General features: G+C 40.2%; 1 protein-coding gene across 1 annotated transcript in view; it reads left to right on the top strand.

The window, feature by feature from the left end:
• Window positions 1-2781: 2781 nt before the first annotated feature.
• AHRR (aryl hydrocarbon receptor repressor) overlaps window positions 2782-15339 on the top strand; it is a gene marked incomplete at both ends in the record, with an annotated part of 66235 nt that continues 53677 nt past the window's right edge. Inside the window, 2 exons of the mRNA XM_082316534.1 lie at window positions 2782-2843; window positions 10026-10207. Of these exons, the coding sequence (XP_082172660.1) occupies window positions 2782-2843; window positions 10026-10207 (244 nt within the window). The remainder of the gene's footprint in view (window positions 2844-10025; window positions 10208-15339) is intronic.

Below are 15339 nucleotides of genomic sequence, written 5' to 3' on the forward strand. Positions count from 1 at the left end.
TGAATACAGAGGTCTTTTAATTTATTTCTACTTGCTGTCACATACGTATCAACTGAACCAGAATGGGTTTTAAAACAAAGTGGTCCTTTTGGGAAATTGAATGAACACTTAACTTCCAGTTTTCAGTTGAATTATGCTGTCCAAGTCTTTCTCCTCCTTGTAATTTTGCTCATGAAGGCAAGAGAAGGGAAGTCTAGCATGTGACACTGTTTTGAAACATGAACTATGAGTCATAGAATCATATTATGGACGGGAAAGACTCAGAACACAAAAGTATTACAATATAAACAAAATATCTTTTAATGTAAGGTCTCACAAGAAACTGCAGCAATTCTTTTGGCATCTTCACACCATTTCAGCTTCCCACTGGAGCAGAAAACCCACCAGAGTAGATGAAATGTTAAAAACTGGCAGAGTGTTGCAAAAAACGAGCTTGTAGACAAGCCTAACCTAACAAGGTCTTTGAAGGTGGCAAGAAGGCTTTAATCTAAGCAGAGGCTGTGGGATAAACAAACTTTCTTAACCTGGAGCAGTACTTATTGCACTGTATCTTATCCCTCATAGACTTTGGCCAAAGCAGTTCATCCATCTAATTCCACATGAAATTGTCTCAGTAATAGTGAAAAAACCCTGTTTTGTGTATTTCTGGAAGAACTCTATACCTGACACTGCACCAGTTGGAGAATGACTGGTCTTTCCGCCATTGGCTACAACTGAGAGAAGGCTATTACTGACCTGATCTCTATACTATGCACCATTTTAGAATGAATTCTCAAGGAAAGAACCATTAATGGCTGTGGTCAGTTGTGTAATGGAATGAAAATGGAATGTAGATTTAGATGATTTTGACAAAGTAACCTGAGAGCTTTCTGTTGATAGAATAACTGATTTTCCAGATCAGAGAAATATGGTAGACCTAATCTATCTGAATTTAGTGAAGGATACTGTGCTGCTGAGGACTAGGACAAGACTTGAAAGAGTTGGGGGAAGGAACTGGGTCAACAACACGTGATGAAAGGAAAATGGCTGATCAGAAGGGAAACTACAAGCAGAGTTCCTCAGCTATGAGTTTGGAGACAATCATGTTTTTACTAAGAAATTTCTTGCAAAACCAAGAGTCTACCAATAAACTTAGTTGCTTGCACCATCAATAGAGAAGAGGATACACGTCTCACATAACAAAAACGAACTGGAGGTTAATTGTATGAGTGGGATGGCCAGGCACTCTGGCTCTAAAAGTTAGGTTTTCTCCATAAACTGTGCATTTATTTATTGCAAGTTATACATGAAGATGGAGAACTGTGCATATCAGGTGACCACAGGATGACTGTGAGCCGTGAATTTGGTAATGGGGATGAAAAAGGAAAATGCAATCACACAATATCAAGTGAGGTAATTCCCATGAAGAATTAATGGTTGGTCAATACATATGTGTATATATATGCATGTATGAAATACTTTTATGTTTTACTTAATATACTGTGCATGATTATGTTTATCCATGTTTTAGACAGATTGATTGAATGAGAAAGAAAAGGCTCCTAAGATGATGGGCAGAATAGGGAGTTTGTAACTTGAGAGGGGAATAAAAGAGTTTGGGTTGTCCTAGAATAGAAAAATGAAGGCTGACTGAAGATATGACTGATATTTAAAAATACGCCAATGAGTAAACACAATGGAGGAGGAAGAGCTATTTAAACTAAAAGACAATGTTGGCAGAAGAACAAATGGGCATAAAATGACCATGAACAAATTTAAGCTGGAAAGCTAGTTATCGGAAAGCTGTCTTTCAATGAAAAGCAAAGCTCCTCTAAACAGTTTTTAAATCAAAAGTGCAGTAGGTTTATAATTTGCAATTTTGACACAGCTGTCTTTAGGAGCATGGGATTTGATTCAGTGACATAGAAGGTCCCCTTAATTTTATGTCTTACACAAAGCAGCAAATACTCTTGAGATATAGTAACCTCTCAGGCAGCATGCACCCACTGTTGAACGGCACACAGCAAGACTAAAATACTCTTTCAGACAGAAAATCAAGAGACTTTGATATTCGGCTAATCTCCAGAAGAATTAAACAGACCGAATGCAAAGACTTGTTTCAGAGCTTGCAGTGTCTCTAAGACTAACGTGCCCCAACAGAGCAATAATAAGGCTAAGTTTTGTCTGAAAATTGTCACCTCCATCAGCACTGCATTGGGACGGGTCCTAGTGCTAACCACAATACCGTGTGTCACTTCTTAAGCTGTTGACAGATATACTTTCAGTCATTAAAAATGAGGATGTGAGGGCCTGGAAAAATGCTGATTTGAGTAATCGCATCCTACTTATCACAGTGTCAGTAATGGAAGACAATATTCCTGTGTATTTAAAAAGCTGGGAAATCCTCTCTGCAGAAGATGATGGGCAGTATTATTCATTCTTATTTGTTTAGTTGAATTTAAAAATGAGCCTAGAGGAAAAAAATTAATTTTGGATATTGAGTAAACAGGATGTATTTTATAGCCATTTTTATACCAGGTATAGTATGCTTAATTTAAAAAAATGAAAATTGAATATAAACATCAATATTCTAATAATATTAAGGTAGGAAATTGGAATAAGCCTTAAGCTTCTATCTTAACTAATGCCACTGCGCTTTTTAGTGTTGTTGAATGCCACACTCAAGGAACAAACATTTTCCTCGGTTGAACTTTCTCGGTGCTGTCATTTTGTACAGTGGTATGAAACACAGAAACCTCTAAACTAAGTAACCTATTCCTTTTGTTTTTCAGCATCAAAACAATGATTCCTCCGGGGGAATGCCTGTACGCTGGGAGGAAAAGGAGGAAACCCATTCAGAAACAGTTAAGTATCATATTCATCAGGAGGCATCTCCCTCCGAACGTATGTGCTAGAAATGAGGTAGAAGGAGGAGTCTCTTCCTCCCATGGTCCGCTGACAGAGGAGAGACCTAATCTCTTTCTCTGCAGTGAGAAACCCCTGGTTGGGAGGCTGGCTCTTCATGGTTAGGACTGGCTCCAGAAAGGATGCCGAGCATGGGTCAAACCATCCTTACCCATCACGAGGTGTCCCAGGCCAGCGGTGGTTGTGGTGTGTACCGCAGTGCACTGCAGAGTACGCTGCCGTGGTGAGCGGAGAGGGACAGCGCTTTTTCGTAGGCAGAAGATACTGGTGGACTAAACGTCGGCTGGGCAATGGGCCGGAGCTCCGCGCTTCTGTGTTCCCCACCGCCTGTTCAAGGAGCCTTTTGGGAAGCTGTGTGTCGAGTGGCACCAGTGCGCTGGCGTCGCGCTCCCCCTTCCTTGGCTTAGCCTTGCTTGGGGCATCGCTAAGTCCAACATGTGCGAGCCTGGAAAGTGGGTCAGTTCAGCCAACTGAAAATGCAGACTGGTGACTCACTTTTCGCATAAAGAACACAACATTTTCAAACCACTGTTCACTATGGGATCACTTTCATTAGGAGAAAAATGGGAGAGAGAAATTGTATGTGTGAGGGCAAAGCAGAAAAAGAAAAAAAGCAACGGGAAGTTGTTACTAAAAGATGCTTGAAATGGGAGGGAAAACAGGTTGCTATCACTCAAATGTAAAATGATTTCCAGATGCCATAAACCACTCTGTGAAATGAAAGCTTTTTAATATAATCATTACACGTCATCTATGTTACACTTGATTATATGGTTATGAAACACACATTTTTACTGTGTTAAAATTATGAACTAGCACTGGTGGCCTTCACAGACAATTTAAGGATGAGAAGGTAACTAAAATAGATTTCCCTATTTTCAGTTGTTCAGACCTTCTAAAAATAACCCACTTGGCTGAAAATTGTATAATTGGTCTAAAGTCAAAGGGGAGTTTCTCTGAATGTTTGAGTGAAATCTGTTGATTTTGTTTGGATTTTGGAGAGTATTTGCACATGAACCACTTGTTCCCACTTAAAAAATATTTCTTTTAGTGTAAAATATATCATAGGTGACAATTTCAATAGACAAAGATAATGACATAAGAAAATGATTCTTCTTGCAAAACCTGAGTGTTAAATCCAAAGCGTATGTAACATTTCTGCACTACTGTTCAAGTATGGATGTGGATATTTAAAACTGCATGAAGTATGGAACTGCTCCAGTACATGAAATTACCTCTGTGCAGAACTGTTTATGAATCATAACTTTTGTGAGAAAGGAAGGAGAGTTGCAGTTGCTTTGAGAAACATTAAGCTTCGTGTTTGGAGCGTATATACTAGCTAGAAGAACTCTTGAAGATGACTTCTAGATAAATGCAATGGCTAAGAAAACTACTTGTTAACAAAGGATGTAAATGTCCTCAGGAGCCTTGTATGAAATTCTGGCTTCAACAAAATCAGAGGCAAATTCTCACTGAATTGGATGGAGCCAAGTTTTCACCTTGTGAGTCATCACCAGTAATGGTACCTTGAAAATAGCTTTGCTATGAAATTGCAGTATAAGTACCAGAGCGTGAGCTTATCCAGCCAGGTCATAATAGAATTTTGATCAAGAAACTTGGTTTTGGTTAAAACAAAGGGAATCAGATGCTTTGGATTATTAGACTATTGAGCTCCTGCACTGGTGACAGCCCTCTATTTTCTGTGGTTGGTTACTTATCACTTGCTAAGGATGATTTCTCTTTCCTAGCAACACTGGTCTGTTCCTCAAACCTTATGTGTTTGTGGGCTTGGTCTCTGGCAAGCCTTTCCTGTGCTTATTCCCTCGCTCAGGGACTTCCTAACTCTGATCTAAAGAGACTCTGAATGCCCAAGACCGACTGGCTGACAGAGCTCCTTTCACGGTCTCTGTCCTTCAGTCCTCCAGACCTTACTCACATTTCAGGACTCTCAGGTATCCTTTCTGTTATGCTCCCTCAAGTAATTTATCTTGAATTTAGAAGGGTAGACATAGCCTATTAATTGAACAGTATATTTAACCATGGTTTTGATCCATGTCATACCATTTTTGTTACAGTTTTTTTTCTCTTGTTTGATAGCATAGCACATTTTCCTCCATGGCCTTGTTCTGCTTTTTCCCCTGTCATTCTGATAACGAACCATGGTAGATGCTGCCACCTGTTCTGGGAGAGGTATTTGTTCAGTTGAAAAACCTCATTTTTCACAGGAAAAAAAGTTGATGGGAATTCTTTGGCCAGTCCTAATAATGATTCCTCTCTTTTTTCCACTAATAGCCTCTAGAAATTTAACTTTCCCTTGACAAAGGAATAAGTGAGCTCAGATGCCAGTCTGAGCAGGATACTGGGATTTCTGTAGGGATTAATGGATTAGTCCTTTTGAAGGCCAGGATTCAAAGGACAGAGGAGCAGTTTTCCCCTTTGCAGAACAACTGGGACGTTCATGTCTGCCCATACTCAGCGCATTGCAGGAGGCCAACTCTCTGCCTCTCCGTCAGCTTTTTGTGATCAGGCTGTCAAGCCAGGTGGTGATCCTGCAGCTGGCTTTTAATTCAGGATGCCGCAGAATGATATTGTTCACTACTTCCATGGTTTTTCAGGCACAGAAATCCTATTCTGAGGTAGTTTTACAGAATAGTAATGAAAATGTATGAAGAAGCTCCACGGGAGAATGCAGAGACCCACAAGACCGTGGAAGAACGTGTGGGAAAAATTGTTTTACCAGGAAGACCTAATATGTTTCAGTCTTCTTCTCCACACAGAACTAGAAGAGACTATCTTCATTAGGTTGCCATTCTTCAGACAACACATTGGGTTTAAGTTCTACTTTTATACATGCAAATAAATAAAACACCCTAGCTGTTCTCCTTTTGCCCCAGAAAGCTTCCAAACAAGCCCCATTAAATGTGGTCTACACTAAAGAGTTTTGGCTTTTATGGAACCGGTTCAAACACCTGGAGCTCGGACTGTTAGAAAAATTTCCATCAGATATGCTTTTCAGCCAGAGAACCGGAGTTTTGACTAAAGGAAATATTTTCTACCAAGTGTTTGTTTCCTGTGGAAATCTAACATTTTGCTGGTAATTCAAGCATGTGAAAAGTAAAGAGATCTTGTTTTTACCCTCAAACTAAAATCACTGTGCTGAAATTAATACTTCTATGAGAAATGCTAAGGCAACACTTCAGGACAGTTACCATTTGAGAGCTTCAGCCACTTCTTCGTCTCAAACCCTGGCATCTTGTAAAACTCCCTCCCTCCACAAAACATTTCTTGTAATGTTTTACAGCTCTTTAAAGGCAAGCTACAGCTGCCCTAGCTCTGAGTGTATCTATAACTGCTCCAAACTGCCCACTGCAGCCAGAACTGTACCAGTGCCAGGGTAAACAGAGACCTCAGGAGGTGCAGCTCCCTCCTGCTTCCTAGTTCTCATTTTAAGGCCCTCTGTGGCATAGCCCTTCCTCTTACTTGGCATCACACTATCCCACCTCTCATCTGCTCTGCCAGCATGATGTCTTCCTCACCATTAGTTCTGCTTTCTCCTTTCCTTACTGTGAAGACCCAAAAGAGATAGAAGGTGGCCAAGGGCCTCCTTTTCTTCACACAGCTTTCTCTCAGTTGGTCCTTTTCGCTTGTAGGAGATGGCGAACATCTACACATACACAGCTGGCACTGGAGCTCAGCTCTGCCAGGGTACCCATGGCATGCCCAAGCACAGCTCAGTGGCTGTGGGTGCTGGTCAGTATGTTCACGATAGTCATCTTGCTGTTACTTTGCACTTAGCCTATCATCTGTTGCATCTCATGGTGTCTCTCTTCCCTTTCCCTTCTTACTGAAAGCTTGCGGTCATAGTAGATGATTAGATTTTTCTCAGTTTAGATCATCTGCTGGTTTAACACTTCAGTATACTTTAAAAACTTATTCAGAGTGAACTTTTCGTTAACAGGGTAGGGCTCCCTCAGAGGGTAGCAAACAGCAGACAGAGCTGTAGCGCTGCAGGAAATGCCTTTGCAAGCTTACCGAACTGGTTTACACTGGTGGCAGTCTGTGTGTCATGGGCACAGTGAATCATTAAAGTGCAAATGGCTCGATGCCTTATGTACCACCGAAACAGAAAATGTTCTCTGCACCAGCTCCCACACTCGGTTCCTACCAAAGAGGGACTGGTGATGTGGGTCCTGTGCAGGTACAAGTATTGTTACTGCAGAGCAGAATTTGAACGGTTTAACAGTGCAAAGAGGGAAATGCCAGCTTTATTGTTTTAATTACATGTGCTACTTCATTGTAGTAGTGTTGTATGAAAAGCAGAGTAAAAGAGGTGAGTGCTACGTCTCTGTTTAGACCTGATTTACACAGTTTGACAAGCCCTGGTTTAACGCGACCACAACAAGCACCATCTACTTTCAGCTCAAAATAAGGACTAGAATTTCCATTTGCTTCAAAACAGCCCATTGAAGAATTTCCCTGCCTGCCCTTTTCTGTTTGTGGATAGCTACGCTAGCCTTTCCATGGAACTCGCATTGTTTTAAATCGCATCCACTTGGCGCCTGATTACCATTTACATCAAACCCCTGTTTGTTTGGATTCACTCCCTTACTGAATCATTTCCTTGAGTTTTCAGGAAGACTCTGTCCTGAACTTTCTCCGTAGTCTTTTTACACCATTCCTTGCAAGCTCCAGAAGACTGTTCCTGACGCTCAGTGCAAATGCAGTCCACATAATTGCCTCAAACCATACCTCGCTGGAACAGAGTAGTCACTATTTTACATGGTAAATAGGCTTGAACAATTTCTGTTTCTATTCCATGTTAGTCTTGTCAATTTTTACCCCTTGAACTCATCAGTCTAATTTTCCTTATTGGAATTTTTTTTTTTTCCATCCTAAATTGCTCCCTTGCTTCAGCTGGGTTGTCAGATATAAAGAGCAATTAGTAAAAGCTTACGTTCGTTAGCTTCTACTGAACTATAGGCTATATTCCCACAAAATTACTACTCTCCACAGGTCAGACATCCTTTTGGTGTCATAGTGAGGATGGCTGAGCTTCAGGGTTTACTCCAAAAAATTAGTGCCCGATATGTACACCCTTTTTTGAAAAACAGCTCACTCTGGAAAAGTAAAAAAAGAGTATTCCTTCTTTGTTGATTGCATTATCTGTTGCATATTTTCTCTCTCTAATAAAGTTCTTTATTCATCCCAATCAACAAAATCTCCCCCATGTCTTTGAAAGCAACTCGTTGTGTTAGTGAAGGGCCACATACCAGTTTTGGTAATTTTGAATGAAAAAGCAGGAATTATTTGTTTTCATTGACAGCTACCTCAAACATTTTTTTCATTCATTCTGTCCATCAGTGTTGTCCTGTTAAAATGAACTGAAGGCTCTCAAAAGTAGCAATGAATTTTTCATACCTGATTTGGTTTAAGAGGTTTTTAATTAGCAGCAAAGTCAGCAATCACATGTACAAAACATTGATCTTTTGTTTTACTAATTCCTAAGAACAACGTTATTTTTTTAATCACAGTTACAATGATAAATTAAGATTGTACCTATAAGAGGGGAACACACAAATGTTGCAATTTAACCCTATAACCACCTTGTGAAATACTAATGCTCAAAATTAAAATTATGATTGAAAAATATAGTAAATGTGTGGAGTGTGGAAATGTAGTAGTAAAGTGCTGCAAATAATTAGTTTTACTCTGATTCTTCACTGGAGCACCAGCTAAGCTATACTAGATTATGATCCTTGCCTTTAGTTAGGTGAAAGTGGAAACTATTAGCACACCTGTATTTTCCTTTCCATTTCCCATTCTTGAGTATTTTTCTATCATTTCCTCCTTGATTTTTCTCTCAGTGTCTCTTATTCTGGAGAAGGCGCCTCAGGAGGAATGTGGCAATGTGCTACAGTAAGAATTTGAACATGGGCATTAGAAGAGCGAGCGGAGGACCAGCAGACACAGCACTAAGTCCGCTGGGGGATGCTAGCTCAGCTCTAGCACTGGGCTGCTGTACTCCCTCTGAAACAGTGGATCGGCTCCAGTGGCCCGTGACTCATTTCTGGATAACGCACTTTACTGCTGGGTCCAGCAATGGCTGTCTGCTGGAGATAGATAACCACCTTCTCAAATGTCTAACTCAGGTCGTCTTGCTTAAACGACAAGTCTGTGCTTCAGCACTGACCACCCCTCGCTGTCATGCTGGAAATCAGGTTTCCATGGCTGTGTGCAAGTACACCAGCTTTTCCTTTTCTTCCTCTTGAGAACAGCATCTTACACGTTCTATGAGAAGAATATCAGCAGACACCCCAAAGCTGAGCTTCCTCATTTGCAATGTATTTCATCTTAATGCATTTTCACGATAGCTTTTCTGAGGCATCTGGTCCTGTTCGCTGCATGAGAGGGACATGAAATGGGGATAGACTAGGAGTCCTTGGCTTAGAAATCTGAGTAACATTAGTCTTTATGTTTTGGAAGGAATATCAGTGTTCCTAAGAGAGAAATCAAACGCCTATCTTTGTTATTACTGAGGTAGGAAGGTAAATGTGAGAATGTTCACGGTATTTTTGAGCTTGAGGAAAGAACATCTCTTCACCTTGCTTCCCATACTTTTTAAAATCATGTCTAAAGACAGGCTCTTTTCTTAATTATCTCCTGACCCACAGGTTAACTTTGAGTCATTAAATGGAGGGAACTAAGATGCTTTGAATGAATACAGTGGATATTGAATGGGTTGATGCATTAGTCACGGTAATTTTCCTCTGTTGTTCTGACCCTCATTTGTACAGTGCAGATGAGAAATCGTTTTTCCTGGTATTCACTAGAACATGAATGTATCCATTCCTCTAAGGTGAGAGGGTCCTGAGTAAGAGATATCAGTTCTTCATCTGTTTTTCACTGGGCAGATGTGAAAAGAGAGGCCAATGTCCATGTCTTTGCACTATGGCAAATGCAGAATGGTAAATCTCTGTTTGGCAGGGGACAGAAACTTTGAAGATTTTCATAGAAGCTAGGGTCAATATGCCTGTTATCGACTAATTGCAGACAACGTCTCAGTCTCCGGTTGTCTTGTTTGGAGGTAAAACAGATAATTGAAAATGTGTTCTCCACCACAGAAGGCCTGCAGTTGGGAATGAAAAATCAAATCCTTCAAAGAGACACAGGGACCGTCTGAACGCGGAACTGGACCACCTGGCCAGCCTCCTGCCTTTTCCACCTGACATCATATCGAAGCTGGACAAACTTTCCGTCTTGCGTCTTAGTGTCAGCTATCTCCGAGTCAAAAGTTTCTTTCAAGGTAGGTCTCTTTAAGATATCAATACCCTGTGAAAAGTCTCTCTCTAATTTATTGCTGCTTTGTACTTATCATGAGTAAAATTAACATGCAGTATTATATTGATAAACTAAGAAAGAAAAGATCTAATCTCTACTATTGAGCTTATTTTGTGCACGGGATGTTGTGTTGGAAATTTTGTGCATTTCCTCCTATGCCATTTTTGTGTTTTTCACCAAATAATGGGATAACCCCCACCCTTCCTCAGCAGCCTTTAGGAAACGGGAAAACATGATTGTAAAATCCCTAAACTGCCTTGGGGCAGACGTAATACCTGTAGTTACTTTGAAGTCCCTTTTTGAAGCTATTATCGTGCATGTTTGCAATGTCTGTTTAAATACAATGTGAAAGTCAAGCAACTACCGTGTTACCTGTGTTTGCTGTATGCCAAGAGGAAATGGGCTTCTTTAAAAGGCCAAAAAGATCACTTTCTTTCAGGATAAGTGAGATCTGAAGTTTAAAGTGTTGACTAAGCTGTAATAGGCTACGCTTTGTTTTTGTAGCTGTCTGGCACACTGCACAATGAAAGCCAAATGTGCATGTTCAGATGTACATAATAAGAATTCTTCCGAATTTGCAGGCAGTTTTGGTTTCTTCTGTTGCTGAAGAGTTCACAAGAGCAAACTCCAGATTAGGGATTTAACAATTAAAATCCTCTCCAGAGTCATTTAAAAAAAAAAAAAGGGGGGGGGGGAAAAGCATGTTTGAAGGAGTATAATTGACCAAAACTTATAGGTGGACTGTAGAGCTTTTTTAATGGACATTATTCTTCCTTCACTGCTCTTTACTACTCTTCCCTGTTACTTTTCCTTATTATGCACAGTGTATACAAGGGAGCCCTATCTTTTTGTTTTGTTTTGACTGAAGAATGATATCTGTTGGTTGGGTTTTATATATTTTAGTATGACAAAACCGCCAGATTTTGAAGAGGCTTTGGCAGGCTGCAGGGCATTTTACAAGCTGACATCAGATTACAGATGGTGATGTTACTGATAGCAGGAGCCTCCCATGTCAACTGTGGCAGTTGGCTGCCCAGCAGCCAGCATCCTGCAGTTTACAGAGTGCCTCTCTTTCCCTTTGAACACATACCTGAGTCTTACGGCCCCTTCCTCTGAGCTTTCCTTTCCTTTCCCATGGATTCACAAGCAATAAGCTGTCTTCAGCTGCCTTTACCACTCTTCTGCTGGAGTTTCTAGGATCCATTGTCTCCTTTTTTTAAAGGGATGGGATAAAAGGAAAACAAGCAAAGCCAGACTTCATTACTGTGAAATGTTCCATGTTTTGAGAGATTTCATTTAATTTAATCCCCAAATTACCTAATTGAACACATAGTTTGTGTTCCCTTCATTCTTATTTTTAAATGTTTACATCATGAAACTAAGGTTACAGAAAGCGTTGTTTATAGTAAAGGAAGGAAACTACATGCCATTTTAAGACAAGAGAGCGTGCTGGAGCTTCAAAAGGGTGGAGTGGAGGAGAGGTGAGCTGTGGAAACAGAGCTGGGTGAGGAATGGGTGCTAACCTTTGGGGAAGAGCAGGAGCTGCAGCCTCAGCTTCATGGCACGTCACGATCTACTTCCTTGTAGTTGTGGAGAAATAAGGCAGAATCTGATTTTTTTTTAAATAAAAACTTTGGTAGGAAGTCACCTAAAAAAAGCAAACAAAAAATATCCATCCTGGTATTTCAATCTTTGTTGTGATGAAAGAGGAGAGAAGAGCAGAAATGGCTTGTTTGTGGCTTTTTAAATCAAAGGATGGTACTAAGTTGTGAGCTGTTATAAACACTGTGAGGACAGAGAACAGACCAGTGGCATACAGAGATGTTATAAAATTGGATAAAATAAAACGTATCTGGAAAAACTGACCTAGCAAATCCGTACTAATTCACTCAGGGAAAATTGATCCAAAGCAACTGGTGTTCGATAGAAGAGAGAAACCTGGAAAAGAGAACATAAAAACAATAATCGAAGAGGGACGGTGGTCAGCAAATTGTTCTATGCTTGTAATATAATATGTTGACATAAACAAGAAAGCCAAGTGTGGATTTTGGTCTGTTTGCCCAGAGGCAGCATGTCACTACACAGGAAGGTTATAATCCCTCTCTGCATGAGACCAGCGTGACTCCATCTGGAATACAGCTTTCTGTTGTGGGCATCTCCTGGTCACAAGGGCATTAGTACATATTAAGGGGTTTGGAATAAACACAGGCAAGAAGTGACTATAAAGCTGGATGGAAAAAAAAAAAAAAGAGTGAAATTAGCTCAAATGTATACAATTTGTATGCTTTGGCTGTTTGTCTTCATAGGAGAGAAGGACAAGAAGGGAAGGAATTGCTTAGGATATTTCAGAGTTGCAGAGTGGAGGACCTAAGGAATGATGATGAGCAAGCTGAAATTTGGCTTGAATATCAAGCAAAACATATCTGTAGTGAGTTCTGTTTGGGTATCCAATATTCCTAAAAGTGATGCAGTGGAGGTTCAGGACATTCAAATTTGTAATCTATGACACACAGGCGTCTGCATCTTTTGTCTAAAATACTGTTCTGTGAGTTTTAAGGAAGTTAAGCTTAAATTCCATGTTTTTAAAAAGTGCTTGTAAGAATGCTGTTTGCAGTTTTCTAAAAACCATGAATAGTGCTATTTGACACGTAAGTTCCTATATGACATTGCAGATTCAACCCGTAACAGTTCAGCAATTCCCGTGACAATTATAATTATACAACTTCAACAGTCCCAGCAGTTTCTAGAGATACTCATTTACTCACCACTAGGTGTCCTTTCAGTAGCTACTCTGCGATACTCGGTGTGTAGCACAAATGTTGTATTTATAAAGATCAATAGCCAGTTAAAGGGCATGGAGTGACTTCACCATATTGATTTCAAGTATGAAAATAATTTTGCAGAGAATTAGGTATTAGGGGATAGAGAATATTCGTCAGTCATTTGTTCTCTCTTTGGTGACTGTTACAGGTTAGTACCTTGAAGCATATGGCTAGTTCATCTTAGTCGTTTAAGCAAAGGCCTGGTTCTTTTGTAAAGTTTAGATCTGGTTGTTGAGACTGATTTTTCTACTCTTCGGTTTAACAGTCACTATGGTGGATTCCCTCTTTCATTCTTAGAAATGTTTTCCTTTGGCTTCAGAACAATTCTTCTGTCTGCTTGGTTTACAGTCTTCCTATCTCTGTTATCAGTTGGCAGTGGCTCTATTAATAGCCCCACTCCCCCCAAGCTATATGCATTTAGTCATTTTGCATTTTCCTGATAAGCACTTCAAAACGGCTTGCAGCAGTTACCTTCCAGTCTCACCAGATCTCTTGTTTAAAGCAGCAGGGATCTGAACCGGTGCTTAAGACTGCGAGGCATCAGCTGCTACAGGAAGCCGTGCCGGTCATTTGGCCCTGACAAACATTTGCCTTGGGTGGGGCTCCTGTGGGAGTGGAGTGGTACTTAGTGGCTGTGACCACTTGAGCTTGCTGGGCCTCTGTCTTGGCCATATTCCATCTTGGTTAATTGTAGCCTGTCTTCCTTTACCACTCTTAACAATACATCCTTTAGTACCCCTTATTTCTCATTTTTTCCACTGGTGGAAAAATGGTGGTCTTGCTCCACTTCAAAACCAACTCCCTTTTGTTGATCGTTTAAATCATTCCCTTCTAGTACAGGTATTAATTTTGTGAATTAATGTAAAAGGAATAGTGCCTTGTTCTTTTAGCATCTCAGATCCTTTCTGAGAGATAGCTAACTTAACCTTCCCAGTACCTGTAAGGAAAATACTTACGACAATTTAGATAGACCAACACAGTTGCAACTAGGGCTTAAAGCTCCTCATCTTTCAATTCTTAGTGTAAGAACTTTCCTCAGAGTATGGTTTCTTAAGTAAGCTTGGACCCCTTTCAAAAAAAATTCTTCAGTTTACTTACGAAAACATTGTGAGACAGTAGGACTAGCCTTTTTAAAGTTATGAAGACGTGTAATATCTACTGTTCTTCCCATCCACATGTCCAGTTGTCGAAGGCAATTTATGTGGTGTAACGTGGCAAAATATCCGTGACAGACCTGTTGATTGCTACTTCTTTTCTATTACCTTTAAGTCTTTACAAATAGGTTGTTTGTTATTTTTATCCAGTATTTTTCTACGGACTGAAGCTCAGCATAGTGGTCCTAGTATTCTTTGGTTTCCTCTTCCCATGCTTTCTAAAGATAAGCTCTGCGTTTGTCCCCTTCTAGTCTTTCAAAACCTCCCTTTTCTATCATGATTTCTCATAGGCTAGTACCTAATAGCTCTGAGAATGCTTCAGCTCATTCTCATTGTGCTGCAATGAGTTTCACCAGGTGCAGCTAACTTGCAAATATCAAACTCATCCAAGTACCTGAGATGGTAGCCTTGTTGCTGGTGTTTAGTAGCAGTATCTGTCCGATCCTAGCTGATGGAAGCAAGAAGAGGCAATAAACACTTAAACCTTTTTTATAGCTCTCCCTCTGCTGAGTAGCAGAAAACTCTTTTCCCAACCTTGTATGGTTGAAGGACTTCCAGCATGCTTTTTATAACCTTCCCTTTCTTGTTGCATCTTATTTTATGCATTGGCTTTTCTTTTTTTTTTTTTTTCTTATACACTTGTGCTTTATTTTATTCATTTTTAAAAAAATATTTTTTCTGAGCTTGCAGTCATTGAAGAACTTGGGATTTTGTTAAGATGATCTTTTCTTATATTTCCCACTCTTCACCGCCACTGAGATAGTTTCCACTTATCCCCTACATATTGGTTTCTTGAAAGAACGTCCAGTTCTTACTTCCCTTAGATATCTGTCCTCTGAGATTTTGCCTTCCAGTTCTCCAGGTGTACTGAAGACTCCCTTCTTTAGGTCCAGTGTCTTCACGTTGTTGTGCCTTGGATTGCTGCTACTGGAAGAACCATTGGTTCCAGGATTTCCTGATCACTTTCACCAAGCTGCCCTCCCTCCTTCTAACCTGTTTCTCCCCTTCAATTATATATTTATTTTTTCAGTTCTGGCAGGATAGCACACACTGTGTGGTTTCTGTCTTTCTTCTGATTTAGCATTTATATTAGTGGGTCATTTCCTTTTGCTCATTTACGT

The sequence above is a fragment of the Platalea leucorodia genome (assembly GCF_965183815.1).
Source record: "Platalea leucorodia genome assembly, chromosome: 1".
Classification (NCBI taxonomy): domain Eukaryota; kingdom Metazoa; phylum Chordata; class Aves; order Pelecaniformes; family Threskiornithidae; genus Platalea; species Platalea leucorodia.